The sequence below is a fragment of the Grus americana genome, chromosome 3 (genome assembly GCF_028858705.1).
Source record: "Grus americana isolate bGruAme1 chromosome 3, bGruAme1.mat, whole genome shotgun sequence".
NCBI lineage: Eukaryota > Metazoa > Chordata > Aves > Gruiformes > Gruidae > Grus > Grus americana.
In genome coordinates this window covers 69211734-69236848 of record NC_072854.1, presented here as the reverse complement: position 1 = coordinate 69236848, position 25115 = coordinate 69211734, and the positions used below count along the sequence as shown (strand labels likewise).

The following is a 25115-nucleotide window of genomic DNA, read 5'->3' as shown; positions in this document are numbered from 1 at the left end:
TGTACCAACTTGACTCTTCAATCAGATCTCAAAGACAGGACTTTTTTCCTCAGTTTAGAAAGGAAACACTGTCATTGTCTGAGAACAGATGAATAAATATAAAACTACAGTTCCTCATTCTCCCCTTCTCCCTTCCTCCCCCCTAAAAAAGTAAGATATGTGTGCCTTTGGATCAATACAATTATTTAAGTTTTATTTCATTTTTATAAATTCCTAGCATACCTTTTCATGGGCATTGTTCATAGATTTTAGTTTTCATGTTGCTTAAGAACAAAGTGTTCTTAAGTTTCAGCATTAGTATACTAATTAAAGACTTTTATTGCCACAAAGTAAAACTAATTGCTAAAAAGCAATGGAGCAGCAGAAAACAGCACAGAAAAATGATGAAGGAAAGGAGTATGCCATTAATGTTAAGCATTAAAACAAATGGAAACTCATTGAAAGCTGGAGAGGTGAAAAAGAGGATAGGATAAAAGAAAAAAAGCCATGAACTTAACCTCTGCTGAGAATGCAGATACGTTTTCAGACAATGAAATCCATGTTGGTGTTTTGTGTAATTTGGAGAGAGCGCAATTTGGTGACAAAAGAGTGAAATTCACTTGGCTGTCTTAAATAATCATAGTATCAGAATGAATCACAGAGTGGTTTGGGTTGGAAGGAACCTCAAAGATTATCTAGTTCCAACCCCCCTCCCATGGGCAGAGACACCCTCCAGTAGACCAGGTTGCCCAAAACCCCATCCAGCCTGGCCTTGAAGTCTGTGTAAATTAAAGTCTGTGTGTTGCAGTATAATGAAAATGCTAAAAACTTTTATTGAACATAAAGTAGTAGTAAATGATAGTAAAAGGTTCTATAAATTAAACAATTCAATGATACCAAAATGTTTTATCATTGGAAATCCTGCTTCCACTCTTATCATTTCAGTAACAAAATTTAATTGTGTAAAGCAGTTATTGAGGTAACACTGAGCCATTGTGATGATATGTGAAATTTAAAAAGAAAAACCAAACACAAACAAGGCCATTTTTAAAGAGAAAGTATTCAGTAGATGTTATAACGTCTTCCTATACTCATGTTTTTAAGTGAACTTTTAGAAAATAAATGAAATACAGAGAAGTGCTATGCTTAGTAACATTAGGCTAACATCTTCAGTCACGTACATGAAATAAGCATACGTTTCTGAAGGAACAATTATATTATCTCTTAGTTCTCACTAAATAAGCATGTTATTGAAAAAAATCCAGTGTAAAAACCCTTCAGAAGGCAAGAAGAAGTGAGATTAGCTTTTTTATATGCTGTTAAATATTCTAAGGAAGACAGCATACTCAGCTGTAGGTATTGGACTGCTGGCTAATCAACCAAAGTTTCTAATTCTGGTTTTACTGTCAATATTGCGTGACTTGAACAAGTATATGCCTCTTCAGATTTTCTCCTCTATTGAAATATTATTTTATTTTCCAGTTCTACAAGCATGTTGTACAGAGCGTTGAGAAATTCATTCAAAAGGTAAGTCAGTTACTGGTTTTTTTGTGTTAGCACTGAGAAAAATTTCCTCCATTTGGATTACAGAGTATTGAAGACCATTGGGTATTAGGTACACATATGGATTAATGTTTTTATCACACATTAGTTTATTTCAGTTTTTAGTCACATTCAATTTCTGCTAGTAATCAATAGCTGATCATAACCCATGATGCAGAAAGACAAATACTTTGTCCTCATTTTGTAGCTATGATATACTTTGATCTGAATGACTGTGGATACTGTTTTAGGGCTACTTCTGTATATATTCATTTAATGTTAAAAGAAGCTGTCATTGTAGCGCATGTGAACAGCTAACAGCAGAATTGACAGTGATTTTGCGAGTGACAGTTGCTTTTGCTTTTCTGCCAGGTTTTACCATAGATTTTAATGCTGAAGGGAATATCACCATTCAGCCTCATCTTTTGTGTGGCAGGAAATTTAGTGTTTCAGTCAGTAGTTCCTGCTAGTAATTTAAAACACAAAGTATTCATATGGCTAGACTGGAACTACTTTTTAGGAAGATGCAGTATTAATTTAAAGATTCCGAATAACAAAGAATTTTTAAGCTGAAGGAGGGTCAATTTAGATTAGATGTTAGGAACTAGATAATTACTGTTAGAGTGGTGAGGCACTGGAACAGGTTGCCCAAAGAGGTTGTGGATACCCCATCCCTGGAAGTGTTTAAGGCCAGGTTGGATGAGGCTTTGGGGAACCTGGTCTAGTGGAGGGTGTCCCTGCCCATGGCAGGGGGGTTGGAACTAGATGATCTTTGAGGTCCCTTCCAACCCAAACCATTCTATGATTCTATGATTTATTGCATTTTGTTTTCTTGCAACAGTTAATTATTCTTGGGTAGAACTGCATTTTACCTTCAGTTGGCAATACATGGATTCCAATTTGTGTTTCCTCCCTGTCTGCATTGTATCTGATTGTTCAGTTGATCATTTTGGTACTGAATTTCTTCTCCTTTTGTAAATAGGAGTAAATTATGATCAAATTGCCTTTTATTTTGACAAACAAACTAGAGAAGTTAGTCTGTTAATTAATGTTAATTGCATGTTGCATGCAATTTTTCTTCTGTTGTCTGTTTTATGAAGTAGTCTGGATTACTCTGTGTCAGTAACCTGTCTTCATTGTCCAGTGTATGCTGCAGTGCCTTTTGGCAGGGGTTGGGCAGTGTAAACAGAGTTCAGCTTCAGCCTGTTGTTTTTAACTGTCTCAGCACAGTTCATGAATGAATTCTTTAGGTACTAGAACATCAGTCCTATGTGGAAAAGGTGTCATGTATGTTTCATGGCAGTAGTAAAGACCAGGAGTATACCATCACTGCTAGTGTTTTGACTTCCTCCACCTCTAAGAAAGGGATCAATATCCTCTGATCCCTGTTTAATACTATAAGTGGACATAGGAGGATGAGAGCAGGTGTACGTTAGCCATCTCTGATCAGTAGCACTTTGCAGTTTCGTGTCCTGAAATTAATCTGGAATTGCCTGAGTTCCAATTACTGCTTATTGCAGTGGCTGTGATTGGCAATTCTTTATTGAGGGGCATGAGAGATGATTTATCCTCGGAAAGAATGGCAGTTTGTCAGGAATTGCACTGGTTGTTCGTGACCCTTCCACAAACTACTGAGAGCATGGGTTATCTTCACACATTTGTGTTCAGTGTCAGAACAGTCCCTCAGATGAGGGATTTCTGCACTGTTCAGTGCTAGTTAGAGAAGGCAGATGTATGTTGTTACTGATAACCTTGTTAATGCTTGTTCTGGATGAGATGTTTCCCGTTGGTGGGCTTGATGTGTTTTTTTCAGTACTTCATGAACGATTTAGTGAAACACGCAAGTTGTTAATAAAATCAAATAGTAAGTTCTTATTTTAGTAGAATTGGAGATAAGCGGATGAAAGCTAGCCATTTAATATTTAGGGACTTCAGTTGTATGTTTGGAAGATTATTTTTCTGGAAGCAATCACTTCAAGTTAAAGCTCAAGACTACTGAATCTTCCATTAAGATCTGCCATAGATTTATCCAGAGTGATGTCGGTGCCATCTCAATTAGCGTACTGTTGATTCTTTACTATTCTGATACTTTTTTTCTTCAGAAGTTTTCTCATGAGATTACTGAAACTCCAGGTGAAATAATTGCCCGTGACGTTCTTTGTTTTGTGACACTTAACTCACTGGTCTAGTGTCGTTTTGGTTGACTGTTTTATTCCCTGACAAAACATCACTTCAGGGGTCAAATGACCACGTTTCATGTATGTAAGGGTATTCCACTCCGAGAGCAAGACTTAGAAAATAAGTGAGTATTTGTTGTGTAAAAGCTGTCTCATCTGAGATTAGGGATACACAGACTCACTGCCCCAGTTGTAATTCTTCTTTATTTAATTTTTTTACTTGTATTTTATTGTTTTTTATTTTTTATCATCCGTATTATTACATTAATTATAATCTTTTGCTTTCTGTATGTGCCATCTTTTTAAATATTCCACCTAACATATTTGTTGAGTTTTCTTATTAAATATCTGTGGGCTCTATTAATTTGAATATTGTGAAAAGTTGCATACCTGTCCTATATGCAGAATACTCTTATTTTTGGTAATAATTCAGCTAAAATTTCAGTAGCTACAAAGCATTGAAATGGTTCTCTGAAGACAGTTTATTATACCCAATTACATTTTAATTTCATAAGTTTAATAATGCACATTTATTCTGAAAAGATGCTACACATTCTTAAAAATAAAGAATGCCCTACTTAAATACCCTGAACCATGTTTAGAGCCTAAATAAATGCTTTATCAAGGTTGCAAATGTTAGCAAATCAGCACTTTTCAAAACAGGTAGGCTATAGTAAAATTAATAATCTGAAGCATTTGTTTGACACTGTATTAGAGATTATGAATACAGTGTGTTGTGTAATATGTTTCTAGACTACTTGGGCCAGAGAGGGAATGGGTGTACTTTTACATGTTTGCTATAATACCTTCTGTGAGAAGTCGTGAAAGTGAATCCATGTCGTAGTATATTCTGGTGATGACTTCATTATATTTTTGTACCACTTTTCATTCTGTCTTACAACTGGTTGCAATAGTCCAATGCAATTACTTTGCAATTAAAAGACAAAAGTTTTACCTTTAGTTGTTTAGTAAAATTACCTAAGTAATTAGTATTGTAGTTAACAGACATGCTTTATAAATATCATGCTGTTTGTAAATTATGCAAGTTTTCCAGAGTTCTAAAATAAGTATCACTGGTATATTCTCAACCAAACAGATGTCCACATAAATATGTTTTTGTTCTTGCAGGGGGAGGATATACCACACGCTAATTACAACGATGTAAAATAAAGTAAACAAATGTTAACTTTAATGTTGACTTTGATCATAAAGAAGGACAAAAATATTCTGAATTATATTTATAGCTAACTTTTAAGAATTTGGTAATGCTTTATGCTGTTCTCTTAAAATAGATGTGTGCGTTTAAAAAGTATATGTGGTTCCTGTGCTAATTTTTAATAGCTAGATTCTAAAAAGTTAATTTTTTTTTAGGAAATTGATTTTAAACCATTTACATATTTGCAGAATACATATAGATGTGATAATTTGTACATTAAAGATTAGATATTTTTGAGAGAGTTTCATTTTTCAGGACAATTTATTAAATAGAGAACAGTTTAGTAATATTTTGACCCATTTAAAAATTAGAGAGAACTGTTCATATTTACTCTGTCATTAATGGTTTTTGTTAGTTTTCACCTATGCGTATTTTAAATTATTATTCGTTGTAGTGCAAACCAGAATATAAGGTACCTGGTCTGTATGTCATTGACTCCATTGTGAGACAGTCCCGGCATCAGTTTGGACAAGAGAAGGATGTATTTGCTCCAAGATTTAGCAATAACATCATCAGCACTTTCCAGAACTTGTACCGTTGTCCTGGGGATGATAAGGTAAACCACTTACAGATTTTTCTAATCGAAAGGATCTTTAGTATGTTATCTGTAAAGAATAAAGATTTTGATCTCACTTTCTGCTTGCCAGAGTGGACCTAATGACAGACTTACACATTCATATGTATTTCTTCAATTTTTCCTGTCTGAGTGTAGGGATGAGGGAATATATATCCAAGTAGATTAAGTAGACTTCTGGAAAGGTTTTCAGGAAGACTGGATGGATTTGAGTTAATGTCTTTTGATGGGAAAAAATTAAGTGGGCATGTGGTAGGACAGGGAGTTATAGTCAGTCTTTTATTGTCGTCTTCAGTGAGAAAATGAGCAAGCAGATTTTGTATAGTCTCAAGGAATAAGTATTTTTCTCGGTAGCAGTATCATCAGTACAAGCGTGTTTTGGACTGAAGGAGCAATAGAAAAACAGCAAAGTATCTTAAAAGTTATATTTCTTTGATACTGAATCAGCCAACAGCTGAATAAGGCCTGACTTGAATAGTTTGACCCAACAGTTCAGCTGTTCCCTTGGACCACAGTAATAAAGATTGCTACCAAATTATCTTTATGATAGGTTGGCTGGAAATAGTAGAGAGTGCAGGCAGTTTAACTTCCTTCATATTTGTCACTGAGTTTCTTCTCATTGAATTGAAAAAACACAAAAAGATGGGAAATGCTAAAGGCTTTCTCTCTGCATAAATTTGTGTAATTGAGTCATTAAATATAGTAGTAAGTGAGGCAGGACACTGCAGGAAGAGAAAGATTACTCTTTGAATAGTCGCATGCATTCCTACAGCTGTGTAGAACAGAAATAGTTTTATATTCCTGTTCAGGATAGAAGAGGGATGTTAGAGACTCTGATGGACTTGTCAAGAGCTACCTTATAAAACAAACTTCCAAAGAAAAAAGGCTCGTGTACTGTAAAGCCTTCAGAAATTTCTATAAAGGAACTCTAAATTATGTCCTCCATGCAGTGAAAATTCAGCACTTCTCTCTATTAAAGTTAAGTATCTTCTTGGAGTTCTGGGCAAACAGACTTTTCTCTCTGATTTAAACACTCTGATTAAGTACTCTATCTTCATGTTTTATAGAATTTAAATATTTAAACCATCTTTGTGACAGCAAGCACAAAATCCTGTGAAGAACTTTTTGCTCTTTATAATACAACTACTTCCTCCCCCCTCCCCAAATAGGCAAGGTGTCTTTTCCTGTCACATAAATTTCTATCCAGCTTTTTAAAATAGAGCAAATTCTTGCATTTTGGTAGAAGTGAAGCTTAGAAAAGAAAACATTTGAGAGCAGATCAAAACAGTGGAATAGAAATGCAAGCTGAACAATGAGTTACATCTAACTGAATTGTGTGAAATCTTAATTTTGATTTTTCTTTCCCTGTGATCCACATTTTTTAATATTACTATGTCATTTCAATAGATATGGAATTGTGTTCCAGTTTAAACTTGTAAATTCCTCACTTCATCAAGAGAGCTTGCAAAATATTGAGCTACTTTCCTAATAAAAGTATTTAGCAGTCTTATTTGGCATGGCATATATGCTCATTTTTCAGCAGATATAAATAATTTTGGTTCATAGGTAGATCAGAATTGCATATATGCATAGGTAGATCTGCATATATGCTGACTATAAAAGTTTAGGAGACTAATAAGTCCTTGTTTTAATTATTAGTAATACTTTAAAATGCTTCCTTAAAATAATTTTCCTTACATACTGTCTTCAAGAGTAAAGGTACAAAGAGCCAGATACATTTGTTTTAATATATTTCATTTTCTGTTGAGAGAAGATGGTCACTATGTGCGTAGTGTGTCTTTGCTGTTGCCTAGGGTCAGCCTCGGGTTTATAGCTTAGACATCTTTGGTGCGACCCAGTATAACTATTCTTATGGTTATTGTTTGTAAACCTAAAGGTGCTACAACCTCGACAGATTGACATTGCTGGTTAAGAGTTCCATAACTGACAATAACAACAAAGATAAGAGTGACTCAGGTCTTTTGTTATCCTTTCTTCATTTTAGAGTAAAATTGTTAGAGTGCTAAATTTATGGCAGAAGAATAACGTGTTCAAGAGTGAAATTATTCAGCCTCTCTTGGATATGGCAGCAGGAATTCCTCCTCCAGTTGTGACCCCTGTCTTGCCCAGTACTACAGCTGCTATGAGCAACAATACACCAGGTAAACAAAACCAGGTTAAAATCATGTTTGAATCAAAACCTGTGTGTTAACTTTGGTATGTTGGCTGTTAACATGCTGAAAACTTGTTTCCTTCAGACAAATCAGATGAATGCTAGAAAGAAATATAGCCAGGGTCTAGACCAGAGAAACAGCAAAACCAAGAGGCAGCCTGTTGTGTTTACTTTCTCACTGTATATTATAAATATATTCAGATTGAGTAACAGTGCAATAAGACCTAGTTTTACACTAAAAAGCCAAAAAAGTAGATCACTGACAGAGTTAAAGTCCCAACAGAGCACTTAATACAATCTTGGTTAATTGGTGGTGCCACAGTTGAGAGGAATGAAAGAGAATACATCAGTATCTTTTTGCTATCTGTAGGATTGAGCTTGCTGGGTAACGTCAGACAGTGCTCCTTTACTTTTGCTGGCCAACAGACAATGATTTCAAGGGGAAAAATCACATTGACAACATATGTTGCAGCCAGTGACATACTTCCCTCTCCCTCAAAGCTGAAGCATGTAAGCCAGAAATCATGTTGGAGAGTCACATGGGCAAACAACTGCTCATGGAGTATGTCCCACGTTACCAAACGCTAACGTTATTATACATGCAGACTATATTCATGCAGGTCATTTTGTGCTCTAAGGATCTTCCTTACTTACATAGTGTAGATGGGGGAGAATTGGCTTTTCAACTTTTTTTCACTTTGTGGAGATTTTTTTCATTTAAGGCTGGGATGTATGGGAAATATTACATATAGAAATTGGGTTTTGGCACATATGGACCTGCTTTTGTCACCCACCTTTTGCTGATCCATGCTGAAAACAAGGAGGTGGACAAATCCACCTTATTTTTCATTGGTGTCTGTAAGTATGTGAAAATTTCAACTCTTGGATTGGACTTATTGCAACTTCTAGCTCAGTATTTTTTATTTTCGTTATTTTCATTACATCAAATTGTTGAAATCATAGCTTTACTCTAATGCTTCTTTTAAAAGACAATTTGCATCAGAATTTAAAACAGTAATCTAGTCATTTACATTTAGCATTCATCATATCTCTAATTCTGAGATAAAAGCAGGAGAATTTGCAGGGATGGAGGATTCTTCTGGATTATGGCATGAAAGTAATTGTCAGGTTGCTGATTTAGTCTCAATGTTCCTTATGAGAAAAAATGATAAAATGAGCAATCCTCATGAATCCAGCTGCTGCAGGTTGAAATTTTTAGTAAAATCCTCAAGGCTTCTCCTGGGGATAAAGTGCAAGTCCAGCAAGTTCCAGACTAACAGACGTTTCTGAGTAGGTTGCTAACAATTATAAGTTGATACATATTGTTTCCACTAAATGGTTTGGATTACTGTGTGAAACATAGTTATTTTGTATTCTTCAGTGTTTTTGTTAGTAGTCCCCATAGGTCAATAGCAGAAAGAGCTGTGAACTACACTTACACAAAGTAGCCCTGCTGCTTGAGGAATGTTGATGTGAGTCTGTGTTATTTCTGTGTGCTCCATACGTGTGTCAGAAAAATGGTTTCAATTGATGTTAATACACTGCTTTCTCAGTATTTAATATCAGCAGATTTTTTTTTCCTTCTCTAACACTTTTAAGTCTGTATGTTAAAATATTTCGGCATATTGGATTTTCTCTTTTTTAGGAACACCTGTGACTCCAGTTACTCCAGCCAATGTGGTGCAGAGTTTACCTGATCCTTGGGTATCTCAGATTGCTAATACAGATACCCTTGCTGCTGTTGCACAGATTTTACAAAGTCCTCAAGGCCAACAGGTAAATATTTTGTAGACAGTTACACTGTACACTGTTCGATACTTTGTGTCTTTAAGGTACATTTAAGGAATACTGCTTTCTCCAGTGTCTCTTAGTTTTGGGTCCAGTATCCATGTTAACTATCCCATGAAGTTGTTCATCACAAGTGAGTGCCAAATAAACTAAAACTTCCTGTTACTTTTTGTAACCAACCCTGTTTGTTCCTTAAAAGTATCGCAGAATGTGACTTCAGATGAGATGGTCTGTAATACGTACTTTTCTATATAGTATTGCAGATGACTAAATCAAGAACAGCATTAAGATTTCACGCATACAGGTATAAAAGAGAATGCCAGTTTAAGCATGTTTCTCTGCTGGATGCCCAAAGAAGCTAAACATTGTACAGAATTATATAATGAGAATGTACTTATTCTGGAAGTGTGTTGTGTTTTGATTCTTTTTTATCTTTCCATCAGCTAAATGTAGTTTTTATTTTGCAGCACTCAAAAATAAGGTCTTAGAAGTGACCATGTTCCTCAGTTTCTAAATGCTCAGCTCTAAAAAAGTGGCTTGATGTGCAGCATGCACTGGACTGCTTGCCCTTTTAACCCACAGCCACATAAGTTGAGTGCACATGATCAGCTTTCTGTAAAAGTGTCAATCATTGTTTTTCAATTTATGCTAGAACTCTGGCACCAGCATAACTTTGGCATTACGATTTTTATTTGGACTGAGGAATACGAAGTTTTACCTGCTGGGGTACTAAACAAAAATCCCATGCATATGAATGAGAAGCAGTCACCAGTGAACGAAGCACTGATACTGACAATAACAACAACTTTACTTAGTGAGATTGTTTTACAGTGTTCAGCTAGGCTGAGTCATCTGTAATTGTTTTCAGTTTTCATTGAGTATTTTCATTTGATTACACTGAAAGAAGTTGATGGGTCATTGAAAAGCAGAGCAAAATGAGTTTGTGGGCTACTTTGTGAAATATGGAGGAAAGATAGTGGAATAGCTCTTAAACAAGGAAGGAGTATGAAGTGAGAATGGGAAATATGTGGAAAGTCAGTAAGGTAATTTTAAAGATTATTACCTAGAGAGTATTCTGTGGGGGAAAAAAAATCAAGCAAAAGAAAAAGATTTTGAAGATGAGAAGGGAATTAGAGTTTTAAAGACAGTAGATTGCAAAGAAATAACATTTAGATATTTAGCTCAAAATGGTAAAATGAGGAAAAGAATGGATTTTGGGAGAGGGAAAAGATGGTCTTAAGCAGAAGTGTGGAGACAGACTGGGTACACAATAAATATGTACATGCAGACCTCTAGGATTGGCAGATGAACTGCAAAATTTGCTTCCATCCTATCCATCTCTTTTCTCCTGTTCTCCAAGCCGCTCCACCATCCCCCCTCAAGCTCCAAAGTCCTTGATTTCATCTTAAGATTGTGTTTTATGGGTGAGAATGTATGCAGGTAAATTGAGAGTCTAGAAATAGGAGAGGGCAGAGTAAGAAAGATGTGACCAACAAGAATGTGAAAACAGCTAGAATGATGACCACCCAGGATTTTCCCACTCTAGGGCTTCCATCTCTGCTTCTTCGGTTTGATTCCTTCTTAGAGCAATGCACAGGGTGGACTGGCCATATTTGCTCATCTTTTGTGGATCGGCCAAGAAGGGAGGGGAGAGCTGTTCAGCTTTGCCTATGCAGTAATCAATGAAAGCTCTTGGTGAGGTGTAGAACAATAATTGAAGCCTTTTCAGAGGCTCTGCTGTATAAAGAGTCTGTGTAACTGTTTTTAAAGAATAGGAAGAGTTGTTTCACATTATCAGAAGGTAATTCTGAAACAATCTTGAAAAAAGATCACACATTTTTGATGCATTGTGAAAGAGAAGATCAACCTCATCAGCTTATGCAGATTTTTCTCATGAGCCCTAGTAAGAGGGGAGGGATTGAACCCTGTAAGAGTTCAGTGGTGAACCCCATGAGGAGGTGAAATATGAACATACAGGTAATCAGGGACTTATGTCAGCATAGTTTGAACTGCCTGGATTTGCTCCACCTTTTTTCCAGAAATACCCAAAGGTAAGGCTCCAGGGGTTTATCTCATGGAAGGTCAAAGGACTGCTTCCTTTAATTCCATGGTACTTTAGGAGAGCTTCTTTTCATAGGGATAGTATTTTTTCCTTTTGCGTTAAGGTAAATCTGTACAATTTTATGGGAGAATCTCTATTCAACAGATGAATAGATATGCACATGAAAAAGCCTTTTACTTCCTCATTGGGACAGCTCCTTTTAAAAAATTATATACACATAGGAAGTTGGAGTAAGGAAATGAAGATACACCAGGTGATTGGATTGTACATTTGTTCTAAAAAAACTATGGATGATATTCTATTTTTCTTTATTTTCCTCTATATTTGAAGGAAGACACTCTTAGAGTATCCTGATATACTCTGATGAAATGTCTTAAGTCCATTCACTACACTTTTGAAAGTTCCTTCTCTGATAATACTTAGCACTCATTCCAGTGTAATCCTAGACCTCCCCTGAGTTGTGAGTGGAGTTGTTTAAACAAACAAACAAACCACCCCAACTACCACACAATCCCCCAAAACTATTTTTAAAAAATATTTGAAACACCCAACACTATTTTTAAATAATATGTCTTTTGGCATTACCCATACTTTGTTTTTACTGTAACATACTTTGTTGTTACTGTACGTCTGTTGCCCCAGAGCTGCTGGTTCTGGTTCAACATTACATCTAGGCAATTTTTATCCTGAGATGGTGCTATACAGAGCCCAGAGTCTGTGCCATTGCAGGAAGTCAAATTATATTCCCAGTTCCTGGTTAATTTGCTTTTTATGTTTTGTTAACATAGCAAGGGACTTACATTCTATCAGCACAAACGTGAGTTTCAGCATGAGATTTTTCCTTCTGACTAATCCAGACACTAGTGCAAGCTCTTCATATAGACATATTACATCAGCTTAAAGTGGAGCTTGCAACAGTGCAGTTACTTTCTCTACACAAATGTTGTTACAGCATACAGATTTTTCTAATACAGGTGGGCCCTTAGGAAGCTGGAGTAGGCTAACAGATTTTTTTCAGGTCAGAAGGAATCAAACTGGAGAAACAGAAGAGGGGAAATCCTAGAAAGCAGGAAATCCTGAGTGGTGACTGGTCATCATGCAACCTGTCAGAGCAAGTTAGGAGGAAGAAGCATCTGCATATCTTATCAGCCACAGAAAACAAATTAGCCAGTAAGTGGGAACAAAATTTGCCATAAATGAAAACAAATTAAGATGAAATAATAGCCACAGGTTAGATGATACTGCATTCCTGAGGTTTTTTTTTTCCTAATTGGAAGGGGAAAACACTAGTTTGTTTGTTATTTTGCTTTAAGATTTTTTTGTTTAATGCATTTGTTATCTTTTCTCTTCTAGCTTCAGCAGTTGATACAGACACTGCAGATACAGCAGCAGAAACCTCAGCCTTCACTACTTCAAGCCCTGGATGCTGGTCTAGTTGTTCAGTTACAGGCCCTCACAGCACAACTTACAGCTGCAGCTGCTGCTGCTAACACACTTAATCCACTGGAACAGAGTGTCTCTTTTAATAAGGTAGAAGTAGAATAATAGATGTTTGAAGAAATATTTATTGTTAAAATATATGTAAGTGAAAGAGTCTTCTTTTGGATTTTACAGTTTGACTTTAGCGATTTTAAAAATACATGAATATACTATGAAGTGCTCTATCTTGAAAATTTTTAAAAAATGTCTAGAGAGAGTAGTATAAATGAAAATATTAGTTTTATACGGGTTTAGGGCTAAATGGCACTTGATCGAATATCTTGAATTGTAAGGGACCCATAAGGGTCATAGAGTATGAAGGTGGATTTGATTTAGCAAAGTTAAGCCATTATTATATGTTTTTCTTCACCCTTTGTAACAAACCAGTGAGAACTGAGCATGGTTTGTATTTCCCCTTCCTGTGTTTATGATCTGAGGTAGGAAATGATTTCTTACAAGGTAATGAAAGGGAAACATGCAGAAATTTATATACACTGTTTTCCCAGAAGAGTAAAGTGTGATTGGGCTTGTAACTTTCTGACATTATAAATGCCATGAAAACTTCTAATCTTAGCCACAAAGTGATAGTAAGTGAAGAAGTTAGTTTATGACTGTAGTTAAAACTAGTCATGTGACGCTTTAAAAAGGATGTCAAAATGTAAAAAAATAAACAAACCCTGTAGGTAAAGAAGCTTTGTATGTGTTGCAACATATGTGCCTATCAACCCCAAAAACCAGAATGCAGGAATTTAAGAAGACTAATAGAGTTGAATGACAGGTAGCAATAACCATGCTGGTAATTACAGTAGTAGTAGTAGTATAATATCAGTAGAATAAAAAAGGAAGAACTTCTACACAAAGATTAAGTTCCATTAACTTTGGAAGAAACAGTTTGTGAGTAGATAATCTCTTTAGGATTGTCCTGGATTGAATAAATAATAAGGAAGTCAGAGAAGCAAAAACCTTCTTTTTTCCAAACCCACATAATCTGTTTTTCAGGCAATTAGCCGCTCAGAATGTCACAAATGCGGAGTTTAAAGTTTTAGGACAATTTACATTTCTAGAATTTGTTCAGATAAGCTCAAATCTCTGAAATAATAGAGTTGTCATTACTAATGGAAGTAATGCAGCTGTAAAAATAAGTCAGGAAAAAAATGGCCTGTGCTCATGCTGTATCACAGCTGTAACCATCAACTCAAGTGGGGTATAATCACAGGGAAAGAATGTGTCAGTTAATAGGGACTGCCTTAATATTTAGATGCAAAAAGTAATTAAGAATAGGCATTGTATTGTGGTTTATTCCGCAGACTTCAATTCCAGCATTGATATGGATAGGTGTACTCATAGGTGTGGCTGTCTTGAATGTTGGACAACTTAACTGGAGCAAATTGAAGGAATTGGCATTCTGATGAGATGTTTATATACCTTGAGTGAGTGCAGCCTGATGCTCTTTAGTTAGTTTATGCTGGTAATGGTATGCAGGAGTCTTGTTGTCATGGAAGTTGTCAGCAGGGTGAATGTATGTAATTATGATTTCTGGGACTTTGACGGTAAGTGTTGTGGAAGGAACTCTCGTGCCAGCGTGATAATTTAGAAGCTTTCAGTAGGGTATATACTATTGATTTCTTCTTATAAGCTGTGGAAGAATTGTGTTTATAGTATGCAATCTGTACTTCAGTTCTGCATTATACAACTAGTGTTAGATTATAATACACCTCAAATTCTTTGTTCAGTGTTCTATAACATCTCTGTGAATGAACTGATGTATGTCTTGTTAGTCTATTGAGGCTTTTACTCAAAGGTTATTTAGGGTGCTTTGCAGAAATAACATGTTTTAAATTTCCTCTTTTTCTTTAATATAACATTGGCACTACCATACCTATTTTCTCCTTTTTCCAAGGTTTGAGGATTTCTGAACCTAGGTGTTATAGAAGAGTACATATTCATATATATGCATTAATAGGTGATCTTATTTTTGCAATGATAAGTTTTGGGGATAATAATTTTCCTTGCTTTTTTAATGGTTTCTCAGCACCAGTATCACCTGCTGCCTGAATCCCACTTCTCAATAGCTGAAGACAATGATTCATAATGATACAATTCTATTTATTAGACTCTTTACTTCCATTTTATGATATAATTAATTGTATCATTTTTTTACTAGACATGGCAACCTTAATAACAAAGTGTTAAAAAGGCAGTATTTTCTTTTTATAGGAAGCATCTACATCAGTGTTTTAGTTTGAATCGGGAGCATGCTTTTGTGGTGAAACTTGATTGTTTACATGTACCACACATCATTTCACATTGCAGAGCAATCTTGAATGCATAAAGTAGATTTATTTGGATTATGCTAAAGCAAAAGATATGCTGCAGTTGCTAATGAGCACTCAGTCAACAGGGCCAGACTGGAGCTGCTTCAAAGTAACTAGTAACAAAGTCCAAATAGCATGCCCAAATAAAATAAAATAAAAAAAAAAAACCTATAAACCAGATTTTTTAAGAGGAAAAGTTTTGGGAATGCTTTGCTTCCTGACAACAAATCTAGATCTTTGTTAGTGATCTTCCAGGATGCTCTGGAGTTTTTGTATGCATTTTAGAGAGCTTGCAGTAGTTGTACATATAACACAAACTGCCTCAGTTGCAGGTGACAATACTGTTAGAGATACAAGTATCAAAACCCAAGGTGTTAGAACAGTACAATAAATAGCAACACTAGACTAACAGCCTTTGTTTGAGTACCAGACACACAGTTGCTTAATCTCTGGGGTTCTAGTCTTTATAAGATTATAAATTGTTAACAAGTATAACAACTGAGCATGAGGCAGCAGAGGGCCCTGGCAGCAAAGAGGGGAAAGGACATCCTGGGCTGTGTGACCAGGAGTATAGCCAGGTGGTTGATGGAAATGATCATCCCATCTAGACATCCCATCTACTCTAGACTGCATCCAGACTGTCACATTCAGTTTTGCCACCCCCACTCCCATTTAGGAAAGACATTGCCAAAGTGGAGTGAGTTTAGTGGAGGACCACCAAAATGGTCAGGGCTGGAGCACTTGCCCTCTGAGGAATTCGAGCTGGTTAAGCCTGGGGCAGAGGCAGCTTTAGGGGAGACCTAACAGCAGCCACCCCACCCAGTACCTACGGGAAGATCAGCAAGAAGATGAAGCCAGGCTGCTCACAGCATGGCATAGCGGCAGGACTATAGACAACAGACAGAAATTGAAATGAAACGGTTCGGAGTGGGTATAAGAAAAACCTTTTTTCCCATGAGGACAGTCAAGCACTGGAATAGGTTGCTTGGAAAAATCAATCTCAATTGTTGGAAACTAAGATGTTTCTAAGACTCAGCTGGATAAAGCACTGAGTAACCTGATCTGAGCTCGTAACTAAGCTTGCTGTGAGCAGAAAGTTGGACTGAGAACTATCGAGGTCCCTTTCAACCTGGACTGTCCTGTGATCCTAAGATTTATGAAGAATGGGGCAGAAGAGAGAGTGTCATCTAGTGGAAATTGACAAGGTATTCTTACCTGAGGTACAGTGACCAATCCTGAACATCTTAAAAAAGCTGCAGCAGCAAAATTGGAGAATAGCAATTCCTGAAAGAATAATTAGAAATACTGTGAAGTTTCTGTAGAAGATACTGAGCAGACTTGTGATGCAGTGTAGAGAATGGAGGATGGGGCCATGATGTGGATATAAAAATGCTTACATGGATGAAGGCAGTGTCCAAAAGGCAAATGTGCTGAGTTGGCAAACATTTTAAAAAAAAAGACCGCTTTTATGATAAATAAACAGTAAGCATAATTATGCAAAGAAAATTACGAAGCTTAGTTCTCATTCCATGATAAAATGATGGTGAATTGGATAATAAATATAAATAGTGCAGGAAAATATTCCTGATGAATACATAAGTATCCATCTTTTAAAAAAAAAAATCCCTATTTTTAATAAATTTGGCAGTTCTTCCAATCCTTTGATTTCAAGCTCTTCAGTCTCCATAGTATCTTGTGGTAATGAGTTGCACAGATTAATATGCATTATGTGAAAAAATCCTTTCTTTTGTCGACATCAAATGTGTTTTGCTATATGACCATGTCCTTGTGTTATGATAAAGATTTTTTGATCAACATTTCCTATACACTTATGTCCTATTCCTTTTATTTTAATTTTTAAAGAGAATATCCTGATCCTTAAGAAGAATTTTGTTTCCTTTAAAATAAAAAGCTTTTTTATGTTTTTAATCATTCCCACTGCTTTTTCTGAACATATTCTCTTCTTAGGTAATTAAAGTAACAGGTGTAGCATTCATGGAAAGTTCTATACTTTTATATGCTTGTGCATAGTGGCTTAACCTAGGTATCCTAATATTTTAATTTCTACTGCTTTATTGTAGAGTATTCTGTTATAATTTATTTAAAAATCAAGATATTTCAGTTCAGATTTTGCCCTTTAATATCTGCTATGTTATTTAAAACAAATTTAAACAAAGCCATGCTGCACATTTGCCTATCTCGACTGGAAGTTCTTTGGTTTTCTCTGGCCTCAGTTTAACTAAATAATTTTTTTGCATATCATGAATTGTTGACTACTTTCCATTTGTTCCTTTTCTCACATGATTAAATAGTACATATTCTATTATCTTCCTTTCTACTTTGTCATGGTGGAAGATATATGATGATTAATAATATTTTAAAGATGAGACTGGCTGTTTTTCCAAAATGCATATTTTTTCAGACCAGCAGCATTTTGCAAATCCTTTACTTGAAAATATCCTAACAATATAAAAAAAAATAAAAAGAAAATGGCAACCTTGCTTTAAACAGATCAGATATATACGGGGAAAGTTATTCTGGATTTTAGCATCCCATCTCACATAAGCTTGATGGTCTATGTTTCTGCTGTGTTTTCTCAGAGATATATTCAGTCCTCCTTTCATATATATGAAATTATTTCATTGGGAAAATAGTTCTAAAAATCCTTGATTGATCAGTCTCTTAGTTTATGCTTTGTTCTTCTTGCCGGACTCCAGTAATTGAGACTAAATAGAGCATCCTGAGAAAGAAAACGGGCTACTGAATCATCATGGCTTGTTACTGGAGACATTTTTGCCCTGGTATTTCAAAATGACTACCATATATTCTCATCCTCTTGTTTTTTTTTCTTCTGAGACCAGGGTTTGAGAAGAAGTTATGGCAGTTTGTAGTGCAGCATTAACTCTGCTTTTCAGAAAACTTCCAAGGTGTAAAGATGCATGGGCATGGGTTTGATAGCACTGCTCTATAAATAAATAGTTACTGAAAAAATACAGTCTCAGTGACAAGTAATGTTTGTTATATTCATGCTGCTTCTTTAGCTTTGCCTTCAAGAAAGTAAAATGCTACTGAAATGCTTCTGGGCTGTTTAAAAATTAATAAATAAACCAATTTTTTTTTTAGTTCAGCAGAACTACAGTATAGACATCTTTACAGATAAACCAGGAAGTTCATCCAAGTTTTTTCTTTTTTCCTGTCAGATACCTTTCTGTTTATCCCTCTGGAGGCTTATTCCTATTACATGATAACTGCCTGCTTTGATTTTTTGCAGACTCTGAGAGACATTGTTTTCGAGGAACAGTATAATTGAAGGAGTTCAGGTTGTCTAAATGACATGTGTGTGAAAATACAGTAATTCTTTATGAAGTAATCAAGCTGTAGGTCTTCTCTTGATATGAGCAGAGCAGTTTGCTGATTGCCAAAGGATTGAATAGTTGGCCTCTTCGTAGTAATTTCTTCTAATTAAAGGTACCATTATATAAAATTAATCTTCATTTAAGCCTTCCTCCAAACTAGCTGTTACTTACTATGGAAACAACATATGGTTGTACTTGTAACAGCAGCCAAAGCTCCAGAAGGCCATGGACAAAATTTGATATTTGATGCATTCAAGAGTTTGGAAGTAAAAGCAGTATGACATTTAATTTTCTATTCAGGTTATTTGCCAAACTTATTTCTCAACTTCAAAAAAAAAAAAAGAAAAAAAGAGCATTTTTCTTTTGAAGAGTAAATATGCATAAAAGGACATATAAGGAATACTCAGTAATACTTATTTTGCTTTCTCCTAGAAGCTGATGGACAGGTTTGACTTTGGGGAAGAATCTGAACAAAATGAAGAGCCTAAAAAGGAAACTCCCACATCCCAACTGTAAGATCAAGCTATGTTTCTTATGGAAAATGCTAAAATTTGCCTGACACTAGTTGAACATTAGGATTAAATAGTAAGGAAAATGTTGTTTCTTTCAGAGCATAGGTATACTAAAACAGTAGGAGAAGACAGTTTACTAAATTTATGAAAGATACAAATTTTAAAAACATTTAATATAAGTCTGCGAGCCAGAAGTTTTGTTGACTTCATCTTAAAGTTAGCATGTTCTTTGCTTTGTTAGTTATATTCATAGTGTTAATGTGATAATGATGATAACCAAAGGTGGAACTGGCTACATTGTCTTCATTGTTTTACATTTTTAGTTAAACTGGAAACTCAGTTGTGAAGACCTGTTTACCAGCTGTTTAAACCAACAGAAAAACCATTGTGGGGTTTTTGGTTTTGGTTTTTTTTTTCATTTAAATTACTTCATTTTAGGCCTTTAGTACCAGAGTCTGTGAACAACTCACTTTTTCACCAACTAGCTGAACAGCTACAGCAACAAAATTTAGAACATCTCAGACAACAGCTTCTGGAGCAACAGCAGCCTCAAAAGGTAAGAACTCCATCTTGTGGCTGTCATAGTATTTGTGTTCTCCACTGATAAAAATTCATACTCCACTTCAGGACAAAGAAATTGGTCTTCTAACTGACATTTCTATTATAGTGAAAGTCTTTGTCACTAGCTGATCATCTAACAGAAGCTTGCAGAGTAAGTGGAATAAGTAAAAGAAAGTGCTTAAAACAGAAAAAAAAATACAACCAGTTGTGTGGAGCGTGGGGTGTAGATTTTACTTCTCTTAGAGTACCCTTTAGCTGAGTTACAGACTGACTGCTCTGGTTGTTCAGCTCCTTATATGGGGGGAAAAAAGCTTTTTCCCTGCTGCCAGAAAGAAGATAAGCACTGAAGTGGTTATGCTGTTGTCTGTGAAGGGAGAGCAGTGTGCAAGCTGCTGCTGCAGAACTATCAAGAGGACAGAAGAGAGATTGCAGATAACTGGAATTTCCCCTACCAAGCGTTAAGTGTTGGCTAACAAATTTCTTGTTCTGTTGAAGAATCTGAGCTAAGGAATAGAGTTATGTATTTCCTGAGAAATGATTAATTAAGAACTGATGCTCGAGATAACCCAAGATTCCTTAACTGTGGACTGGGTCCTGTCTACTCTATATTGCAGTAAATTGGCTTATTTTTTCTGAGGTTAGTCCTTGATATTTAGCTGCTCTTTTTCCCTCCTGATCCCAATTCCTCATCCCATTAGAAAAAAAACCAAAAGTTTATTCTGTCTTGATACTGACCAGATACAAAGTGGACAGAGTGGGATTTTAATTTAACCTGTGCAAAAGTGCAGTTGCTCAGTTTTCAATCAAGAACGTCATTTGAGTTCTGAATTTGGGACTTTGAGTTTTTCATTGTTTAGAAAAATAGTAATTTAATTTTAATAGATATTATTTTCTTATTCTAATGCTTTGCTTATGTTTTATTTTAATTTCTCATCTGAGTGCAGTGACTGAGGAAGTTTGTACAACATAGCTACAGACTAAACAATAGTTTTTGATGGTGGTGGATATCTAGCAATTTCTGGCCTTAAACACTAAAATGTAGTAAAGGAATATAACTTTGAAGAGTGCATCTGGTTTAGGAGCTTTTGATGTGACGTATCTAAAAGTAACTCTAATTTGAAAAAAAAAATGCTGAATGCCTACCTTATTGTAAAATAAGCAGAATTACAGTTTAAATTAATTTTATCTATGAGATCAAGTTACAGTGCATTGATGGGTAGAATGTTCATATGACTCACCCCATATTATCCGATCTTCTATTCCAAGTCCAAAAATTGTTTCCCTTCAGGTCCACTCAGCTTCTTGTCTAGTCACTACAGAGATGAAGTTTTATTTTCACCTTGATAGCAGCTAAAAGATACAAACTTCTGCTGGAACTACTCTGTAATGACTGCAGTGTGTTACGAGGAAGATTTTTCTTTAATTCCATTTTTAAGTATCAGTGAGAAAGATTAAGGGAAAGAGAAGGAATGATAAACCACAGAATTATTAAGCATATGATTAGGAGCAGAGGGAGGGGAGGAGAGAAGACCGAGTCAGAAGGAGCAACAAGAAATGTAGGAATTGATATCAAGAAACATTGTTAACTATAAGGAAAATGAGACAAAACAGATAATGTTAGAAGGCAAATGCATTAACTGAATTATTATAGATTATTGTAATAGAATACCTAGCATTTGTTTATTTAAAGTGAAAATGTAATGAGAATCACTGAAATGTTTACTTGCAATATTGGATTATAGGTTTAAAATTACTTTTCAAAATTGTCCTGATAGCATTTCTGAGTATTTTCATTGCATTTCCTGTATTTCTTGAATTTCTTTCATATCTTACAGATATTTATTCCAAATCTGTACTTTCATTCCAGTGTACAGGCCATTATAGTTTTTTCTCTAGCAAATTAACAATGCATTTAGTATTTTACATTTTTTATTTTTGGTGTTTTTTCAGAACTGCTTGTTTTGTTAAGTCTTTTGTAATTGACATCCCGACTTACATGACACAACACCCTCCCTTATTTTGTAGTAATTATTTGTCTTAAATCACACACTGTAAGAAAATTTGGAGTTAAATGTAAATTTTTAACTAGTTCAATTGATATTGCAAATATTTTCATTATATTAATGACAAAATATAATTTATTAATGCATGTGCATGCGTGACCAGTGGGTATCTTTTAGTGTTGCTGTATGTATGGCTGCCATCACTGTTGTTTGCCCTGTAAGTGTTTTGAAGCCAGCCAAATTAAGCAGCAAATAGTGTACTTTTTTTTGATTCAGAAAATAGTGATTTTTTTTTTTTTTATGCTAAGGAATATTAATTATTTCAAAGTTTTGTATTTAAGGATGATACAAAAAAAGGAATGGAATGGAGTGACATCCAGTTCAGCTTTCACATTAATGGGAAGTGGGAAAATAAGAGAAACTTGATAAATAGTTTTGCAGAGGTATTTGAACAATTGTTTCATGTAGTATTGCATTTTGATACAGTAAGCATTTTGAATTATGAGGCTTCTTATGGTATATTATTATTTCTTATCTAGGCAAGCCCTGAGGAGAATCAAGAAGGAAATTTTGGTTCAGAGCACTCTGCATCACCATCACAAGGGAGCAGTCAACAGCAGTTTTTAGAAGTGGAACCAAATGTAGATGATTCAATGGATATTCAACAACAGGTAAAACAATTTTAAATTTGGTTCCAGGAGTTGAAAGAAAAACACATACTAAGATGATTTCAAAAATAATAATATGGATGTATGCTTTCATATAGTCATATATATTTTGAATATATTTATTAAATGTTATTGAACATCTGTTGTATCTGACCTCAGGATATGGATATAGATGAAGGACAGGATGTTGCTGAAGAAGAGATTTTTGAACAAGAAGAAAAGAAATCAGCTGTTCGTTCAAGATCAAGAACTCGATCAAGATCTCGTTCAAGGTTTCATAATTAACTTGTATTAAGTAAATGAAGGTTTTATGAAGCAAAATTGCAATTTGTGATTATCATTCTCAATTCTTTATTTTCCAAAATTGTCATGAGTGGTTTTCACAATGAAAAAAAGTGTTCATTTAATATTAGTGTGTTAGATGCAGACTTTCATTATAACAGTTCATTTTGCAAATCTGTGGTTTACTTTAATTTTTTTAAGACCTGTTCAGGTAACAAAAATAACTAACACTGACCAGCTGGACAGGTTTTCTATGCCAAAAAAATAGATACTGTTATGGAACATTTGGAATGTGTTTTGTTTTAAGCTCAAAGGATATGTTCTGTTCCTCACACTAATGGCATTAAGTTTATTTCCTGAAGCAGTTTGAGTGAATATAATGGAAATGTCTGTATCATGCTTAAAGTTTGTAGTTAAAAGACAACTAAATTAGAATTTTTTTTTTTTAACTCAGCATACTGAAATTAAGTATTTTGTAGGTCACCAAGAAAACGACGGTCTAGATCACGGTCTGGTTCTCGTAAGCGTAAACACAGAAAACGTTCACGCTCAAGATCAAGAGAAAGGAAGAGAAAGTCGTCTCGGTCATACTCCAGTGAAAGAAGGGCTAGGGAGAGGGAAAAAGAACGTCAGAAAAAGGGATTGCCTCCTATACGGTCAAAAACACTAAGTGGTAAGTGGCAGCTGCTCACTGTTTTAATAACATAGTATTAAAGGGAAAAAAGGCTTTGTTTTTCATTGAAAGAACAAGATTCAGCTTGAGTACTGTTACAAAAGACAGTAACCATATTCTTTTTTGTAAGTTTCATTTCTCATGTTTCTTACAACTTAGGTACATCATTTCATCTTAGAGGAAAGCAAATATACTGTTCTACCAATGATTTTACTTCTGAACAGAGAGTAGCAAGGGCTGTCCCTAAGTTACTATCTGCTTTCTCTTTAATGTTGTCTTCTATGGGGCATTTGAAGATGGTCAGCGCTTGATCTGAAAATTGGTACGCTGATAAGACATTTAAGTATGTGGTACACACTTTGGACACTTTACTGAATATCTTATAGGCCAGTTCTGTTAAACCTTCAGAGTGTTTTTTTGAATAGCTTTTCACAGGAACATAGAACCAAAGTAGGTAAAAGGTGAAACAAGTAATTTGCTATCACAGGACAGACCCTAATGGTCCTGTCTTAAGACAAAAATCAACTGCGTTTCAGCTTCTGCAAAGTGCTGCTGTGCACTGCTGTCATTTCTATGGAGAATTTACATACTAGAAAGAAGGAAGCTAGTAGGGAGAAGAGCTTTCTCCACTCAGTTGCTTAAATCAAAGGAATGCATTTTGAGATGAGCACTAGAAACAGTGAAATGGGGTGTAGTCATCTTCTACTGTATCAGCGTATCCCATTGCTGTTGTTAGCAGGTCTCTGGATTCTTGGGATGCGTAATTTATTATTTATTATACTTCATTTATTTTTGTAACGAACTTGTGTTCCCAAATTTAACTTTGTTAGGTTATACACAATTTCTGGTGTAATTTTGCATTTATTTTGTGTCTTAAAACTGTATTGTTTATCTGACAAGATAAGCAGTCCAAAATTCATTTTTGCTGAGGAAAGAGTGTTCTGTTCACATTAATATTTTACGTCATTACATCATTACAAGGTAGCTTCAAACTCAAGACTATACTACAGTTTGGACGTATATTTTTTTCTTCTCTGGCTTTTCACATGAAAAGAGGCAAATCAATTTTATGGTGTAGATTTCTCCAAGTAGTGCACGGAGCAGAATGGATGGGAGCTGGGAGGCAGGGATGTTAAGTAACCTGATGAACAGCAGCAGCAATTGAGGTCCTGTGAAGTGACCCGGCTCATGGAAAGGAGATAGTGAGAAGGCTGAGTGAAGTGTGGAAACATTGGTGTGGTAAATAAATAAATAAATAGGTAATTCACCCGACAAGCATTTCATTTCATGAAATTTGTTCAGTGACAGCCACTGTTATCACTTGCTGAGGTCTGAAGAATTGTTTCATAGAGCTTATCACCATGAGAAACAAAAGGGCCATCTACAAGGATGTGAGGAACAAGTTTTGTCCAAGAGAAATCTTAAAGCTTAATTCTCAGTACTGCTGAGTACTGCTGTCAATTGAAAATGTCAGAGCATGCAACACTGGTTTCCAGTTCGGTGCTCCAAGATTGGTACAGGAAGGATGTATGATGTATCATGATAATGAAGAAAGAATGTTTCCTTGGTTCAGGGCAGGCCCAAGCAATCTAGTTTGTCTCTGCCTTAGATCCTTTAAGATCCTGGGTGGATTACTCAGGGTAGTAAGATACTGGAGGTAAGTCACCAATATTGGCCTAATCTCTTGCTGATTTAGATCACCCTGTGTTAAGTGGAAATAACTGCTGTGATTTTGTCAAGGCTTGCACAGATAGA

The 25115-nt window shown here is 35.4% G+C and overlaps 1 protein-coding gene across 7 annotated transcripts in view; it reads left to right on the top strand.

The window, feature by feature from the left end:
- Positions 1-25115, top strand: part of SCAF8 (SR-related CTD associated factor 8) — a 167596-nt gene that overhangs the window by 24771 nt on the left and 117710 nt on the right. For 4 of the 7 annotated variants that reach the window (XM_054821536.1, XM_054821535.1, XM_054821534.1 and 1 more), the window contains 10 exons: positions 1462-1506; positions 5309-5470; positions 7494-7650; positions 9307-9437; positions 12865-13041; positions 19094-19173; positions 19612-19729; positions 22277-22408; positions 22565-22677; positions 23167-23360. In XM_054821536.1, the coding sequence (XP_054677511.1) occupies positions 1462-1506; positions 5309-5470; positions 7494-7650; positions 9307-9437; positions 12865-13041; positions 19094-19173; positions 19612-19729; positions 22277-22408; positions 22565-22677; positions 23167-23360 (1309 nt within the window). The other 3 variants (XM_054821537.1, XM_054821541.1, XM_054821540.1) reach the window with 3 other exon arrangements.